General features: G+C 37.0%; 1 protein-coding gene across 3 annotated transcripts; it reads right to left on the reverse strand.

Annotated features, from left to right (window-relative positions):
* Positions 1-601: 601 nt before the first annotated feature.
* On the reverse strand, positions 602-4,707 carry LOC135153730 (uncharacterized). 3 transcript variants are annotated; one of them, XR_010293240.1, is made up of 2 exons: positions 4,572-4,707; positions 602-2,299 (listed from the first exon to the last, which is right to left on the reverse strand). XR_010293240.1 is itself a non-coding variant. In XM_064097852.1 (2 exons), the coding sequence occupies exons 1-2, from the start codon at positions 3,442-3,444 to the stop codon at positions 1,934-1,936; spliced, it is 375 nt and encodes a 124-aa protein (XP_063953922.1). In that variant the 5' UTR covers positions 3,445-3,528; the 3' UTR covers positions 602-1,933. The 3 variants fall into 3 exon arrangements, 1 of the variants encoding a protein (XP_063953922.1); XR_010293239.1 differs by lacking the exon at positions 4,572-4,707 and adding an exon at positions 3,540-4,087; XM_064097852.1 differs by lacking the exon at positions 4,572-4,707 and adding an exon at positions 3,436-3,528.
* Positions 4,708-6,559: the final 1,852 nt, after the last annotated feature.

The raw sequence follows: 6,559 nt of genomic DNA on the forward strand, positions 1-6,559 counted from the left end.
AATTTTAATTAATGGATTTATTTGTAAGCAATGTACTACTACATTTTCCAGAAAATATGTCTGTATCGTGTGTGTGGTGCACGATAGTCTTCCCAAACCACATCAGACATGCTCACTCTTATCATGCCTGTCAGGTTCCATGCTCATATCCATCTACACCCACGTAAAGATCTGGAGTCTTCTCTTGTGTAATCAACCATCTTTGATATCTTTATATCTGCAAACACAAAATGCCAACCAGAAAGCTAGCAAATTCATATTTCAGAGTAATATTTGCATACTTTTCACCAGTAGCATACAATGAGCCTGTTCAGACCGGCAGAGATAGCGCGATCTAGCGCGCGCTAGATCGCGCTATCTCTGCGGTGTGGAAGGTACAACGTCGTTTCGGTCCGCCCAACAGCGAGCCACGGCGAGCCAAAACGGCGTGCCACTGGAGCACCTCTTGGGGGTGGTCCACGAGAGATAGCGCGGTCTAGCGCGCGCTAGATCGCGCTATCTCTGCCGGTGTGAACCCGAGCTACGATAGCACGCCGGAAGTCATCTACACGCGGGGAATTTTATACTCATTCTATTTTGGTGCGATCTGAATCTGAATCGGTACAACTCAACACTCCTAATTTTATGGAGTAAAACGCGTCGGAACATCGTGAAAATAGAAATATAGTAAGTAATGCGTCATGGCAACAGGACCTCTCAAAAAAGGGGGTGCTACGATAGACCGCGCTATCTCACTGCGGTGTGAATCCGGCGAATGCCAATGGGCGGACCGTGGATCGCGCTACGATAGCGCGATCCACGGTCCGCCCACGGTCCCCCCTTGCGGTGTGAACAGCCTCTACGATCTTTGAATATCTGTGATTAATGTAGCACCATAATCCCACAACACAATGCTGTAGTATGCCTACATGGTTAGGTGTCTAATCCAATTAGAAGGGTTCGTATCATAGTAACACTATGACAGAAATAAAAAAGAAGCTCTGTTGCACAGTCAACCTTGAATAACTTGAACTTTCATGAAGTAGAAAAAGTTCCCCCTTATGAGGTCTATTGTGTTTATTTTTGTTACCCATCATACATTGTCTTATGTATACACTATTGCACAAGTCTTAAAAACATTGATATATTGATTGAGATTCATTGAGAGAAACAGAAGTGTGTCCGAAAGTATATGGAATGGAAGGTGCATATGGAGGACCATACTTAGGAAATTTTTAAATCATAAATATTTTTGTAATATTTGTTACATAGAATAAAGCTCGACATATGATAAAATGATGTTTCAGTTTACAACAGAAGGAAAATAATATGAAGTTGTATGAGTTAGAACAAAGAGCAATTGAAATTCTCAATATAATACAAATAAACATAAGGCCTACATAATGACTTTATAAAAAAAAATCATGCTACAATATTGTCTTTACTTCTTGACATAACTATCAAAATTCTATTTTGTTAAAGCATAATTTGTTTTCCTCTTAGTTTTTAAAGGGCCCAGTGTTAACAATTAAATGTATTTGAAATGGGTATACGTAGTGGTACTTTTAATAACAAGAACATGACTCTATTTTATCTCTATTTGTGATATTTTGAAAATGATTAATTGATTATTGTTGTTAAAAATACAAAGAGTAGACTCTAATAGTTAACACCCAAGTCTATCACAAACGTTAATCCTGTATAGCACATTTCTCTAAACTGTACAGACCATAATGGTATAGCCACTCGCTAATCTTTCTTCCATGGCTAATTGTTACACCCCTGTGCACTGATTGCTTTCACAGAAGTACGTTCAGCTCGATTGAAGCGTCTTTTTTTTCACCGAACCCTCTCTGTTCCATCCTGTGCTTCATCCATCACCTGACGATACCAAGCTGACATCAGACAGACATTATTCTAGAAGATGGATAACCCAGTAGAGACTGGTATCCTCTCAGGCGATCCCTTCTCGCACCAGTACGAGGTGAACAGCAATGAGAAGGTGTACTCGGAGGGCACCACTGGCAAGGTAGAGACCGGTGGTGAGATGGAGAAGACTTCTGGAGACACCAGGGATGCCGATGGAGGCGGTGGTATTGTGGAGGAGGATGGTTTCGGTAGCATCGTCGCAAAGGAGGGTAGTAAGGGTGGGATGGATGCTGGGAATGGCCTTGGTGATGGTCACGGAGATGATGATGTAGTAATGGCTGATGTAGATGCGGAGGATGGCTATGTAGGAGGAGGAGGAGAAGGAGCAGCAGGAGATGTCCCTGAGGAATGCATTGGTAATGGAGGCTTGGATCAGGCTCAACCAGCTGTTCTAGAGAAACAGAATGGTAGACAGAATGGTAAGTAGCTTTGTTTTCTATTTATACGGTTGGGTTATTTCCTTTTGAATAAATGGGAATAGCATTTACTAAATTCACAAATCAAGTTGGATCTGCTTATTATTTCTCATGAATTTCCAAGTGAATCAAAGCTGTTTTGAAACTAGGCATATGTGACTGGTATGACCATTACAACAAAGCAATTCTTTGTTCACTGTGTGAAGGTCAAGTTTCAGAATGTTGGAGGTAATTTGACAGTCTTGTAAGTGACTTGTTATAACTTCCCAATCTCTTGGTGCGTTCAGTCTTACTCGATCACCAGAATATACGCAAATTTACAGGTACTTGTTTAAGTATTTAAATACCCGATAATCATTTTTCAGGTCAGTCTAAAAGCCCCTTCTTCAGAAGTTCAGACTGGAATTTTCCCTGACATTACCTATCTGTTTCATTTATGTTTTTGCCATAGAAGATTATGATGACTTTAGTTTTGTAGTGCATAGATGCTGCAAAAGAATTATTTGAACTCCTTTGGATTGTTTTAATTACATATTTCCACGCCTTTATGCAATATGTTTGTTGAAATTGTTTCACAACTTCCTTCGTTTCTCTTTTTTTTTCAATTGAATTGGATATATCTATTGGCATACACATCTGATAACGCATAAAAATGATCTTGCAACTCTTTTTTTATGATTAAATATAATGACATAGTAAAGTAATCCTGTACACATAACACAATAAATACACATAATTGCACATTACTGTTGAGAACCAGAGGAATGGCAACTTAAGTTATTTGATATCCCCTTGCCCCAAACTTATAATGTACCAACTTATATTTCTAGAATAATTATAATGTAGAAAATTGCGTGGTAATATTGACATACAAATAAATCACTCAATATGATTTTTTAATGCCCTTTTTTGTCACTTCCTCAATATTGCCTGTAACAAAACTTTATAAATCTGAGAACCATTCTTGTGACCTAGAATTCAAGATTAAGAAAATTCAGCGGGTGATGCAGGTTCAAAGGCATATTCCAGTCTCAATGAAACATGAGTAGGTTGGTTACTTCCAACGTCCTTCTTTGACCTCTTTAAACCCTGGTCAACAAACGGTCATCACCTCAGTCATCACTTCAGTCGCTGGTCTGCCAGTGAGTGAAGATACCCTATCTATGTCATATCCTTGTGTATCAATTATACTGAATAAATTGAGTTGTCCTATACCTCCTCTTAAAGTGGCACACATCCAAGTAGATTGAGATAGCCGATTTTACTGACATGTTATTGTAGTGTGGCCGAGTGTTCTAACATGTCTACCTCACAAATCAGTCAGAAACAAGCAAACTCATATTATATTGAACTAAACTCAAAAATAAAGATGTTGACCAAAATGAAGTCTAGTAGTGCTCTGATTTATTGGTCTGCAATGCAGACCTCACTAGGCATTGCCTTCACAAATAATACATTCAAATATATTCAAAAATAATGTCACATGATAAATTCAACCAATAGAGAAACAGAGAATGGGAGAACCCAGAAAAGTGGAGGAACCAAGGGTGAAAGGTGAACCAATGAGGATGAGGTAAGATGATATGAATGAAGAAGAATGTTCTGAATGTAAATGAGAAAATAACAATAGAAACATGTGAAGCTGTGTGGAGTTGGAATGGCAATGGAATGATCTGATGAAGAAACTAAGGAATGAGAGAAACAGGTGTGTGACAGAGGCATAGAAATGGTAGTGAAGAGAAGTATGGAAAGCAAAGTGTGAAATAAACAATTATATTAAATTAGGCAAAATTTAACTCTTACATTATGATTGCAGGATGATTAGAAGAAACGAAGAAGCAGCATTCTATTTTTTCTTTTAATTTCTAATACTGCTTACCTGCCCACTAATATAACAAATGTATCACTTTTTACAGAGAATTGAAATTGATTTTAAGTGATGATCAACACTTCGTAAGTTATAGTATACTGTATGGAGGATTTCATAGAGAAGGCCTACAAGATGACAAAATTGTATAAAATGCTTTTAAAATGCAATGGATATACTTGAAGATTAATTGTCTTAACCTTTTATGATTTTTTAGACCTACTTAATGATTATTAATTGGTCTTTTAGAGACAAGATACAATTAATCAGTAATATTTCATATACATATACAGATCTAGTTCTTTTGAAACTTTGGCAGCTAGCTAAATGTATCCAGGAAACATTCATCATTCTAGGTCATTGGGTGCAGCTCAACTTACTTCTTGAACAATATCTGTTTCTTCCTGAATGAGAAGCAGTGCAAAGTAATCGACTCGAGTCCTCTGATGAATGGAAACTTTTGAATGTTCAGCAATTTCTCTTTCTTTTTCTTCCTACATCATCCCAAGTGCTTCAACAACCCTTTATTTGATATGTACTTGAAAGGATTTCATCATAAATGTACCTCTTTGCCATTGATGAAAGTGGGTAATCCTATACCTTAACCTTAATAACAATGGACAGGTGCTTCTGTGCACCCATTCAAGAAAGGAGGGGGGGTGCTCCTTACCCCTTCCATACTCCAAGGGTCCCTTTGTGCACCTCTTTTGTTGGAGGAAACCTGTTTGTTACTTGAATTCTTTGAGCATGACCCATCTCGCTCCCTCTTCCAGTAAGTGGTTTCAGACCGCCTCGAAGTTCGTCAGTTCCAGGTATTCTCTGATCGGGAAATTTACCCCGATCAGAAAATACCAGGTATTTTGGTAATGTGAAAGCAAACTACGCGTAATTTCCCCGAAAGAAAATACCCGCTAAATAGTAGGTACTTGGCGAAATTACAAGAACTTTCGCGGGGATTTTTCCAAGGTCGCAGGTATTTTGGCAATGTGAAAGCAATTTACGGGAACTTTTAGCCCAGCGTGTCGTTGGGCGCGGGCGCCGTGGGTGGCTGCTGGGCTAGTGGTTTTGAATCTCGCGCCTTGCCTGCTTATTAGACCATACTGCGCATGCTCCTAACTTCAGGAATTTAACCCGAAGGGTATGTTTCGGGGCGGTGTGAATGCAGGAATAATTAATGGGTATTTTTTAGCCTAAAAATGTTCTCGTAATTTAACGGGGATTCTTGTGATCGAGGCGGTTTGAAACCACCTATTGTGGATGGTATCAGATGTCATCCACTCCTTCCAGGTAGCTTGACATTGTCTGACCTTTCTAAAGGGAACAACTTAGAGCTGTTGTTCCAATTACCATAGAAAAATTGTTTCTTAAATCAACATTGAACCACCCTTCCTGTGCTCTGGTCTACCAGTTCAAGGTCAATCACAGGTTATAGATGGTATTTCATGGCGTGATATTATTTGTTGGTTATATTTAGATTAGTATACATGTACATGCAGGTTATTTAATGAATCAATTTAGAACTACTTTTACTATAAGATTAAGCCACAATTATATATTTTTTCATTAACAAATTCTATTACTTTAAATTGAAAAAAAAAAACCCAGAGCATTTTAGTTGCATTGATCTTAGATATATCACATCTGTGTTATAAATCTAAAAATTGCAGTATATGTTTAATATTCTGTGATATAAGTTAAATGCAAGAGTAACTTCGGATGAAAAAAGATCAATGCTCAAATTATGTCTTTTCATCAATGCCGAAATCCAAATATTTCATGTGGAATGTAATTCATGATTTGTAAAGAAAAGTAAGAACTTGTTTTTGTAAAAAGGGAGGACCTGTAAGGTACAGACAGTAGAGTACAATACAGTAAAATAGGGATTAGATTATAGGAAAAAAAATAAGACAGAAATGAGCAGGAAGGGTAAAACAATAAGATTTAAACACATCTTTTACATTTCAATACTCAATTTACTTTGTTGGTTCTGTAAAAGCAAGGAGTGCTGGTAACTCCTTGGTAAAAAAGTATTTGAGGCATATTCCCTTTAAAGGAATTATTGAAATAGCACATTTTACATTTTATCCTTTTTATAAAAGTAATACTAATAATCTTTGATTTAAAGGGTTGATTTAGATTTGAAAAAGAGGCTAATGTATTTTGTTGTCAACAATTGTAGTGAAAGTGGTAGGTAAATTTGCTTATTTCAAATGGATATGGCTTCGATTTAAGTAAAACAATCCTATTATATTTCAAAATTTTATGATGCCATTAATGTAAGTTTGAAAAGTATAAAATGAAAAAAAGAGATATTATAGGTATATTATTCTCTGAATATAAAGAAATATCAAATATTTTCTAGTTCAAT

Source organism: Lytechinus pictus, chromosome 3, assembly GCF_037042905.1.
Source record: "Lytechinus pictus isolate F3 Inbred chromosome 3, Lp3.0, whole genome shotgun sequence".
NCBI classification, from domain to species: domain Eukaryota; kingdom Metazoa; phylum Echinodermata; class Echinoidea; order Temnopleuroida; family Toxopneustidae; genus Lytechinus; species Lytechinus pictus.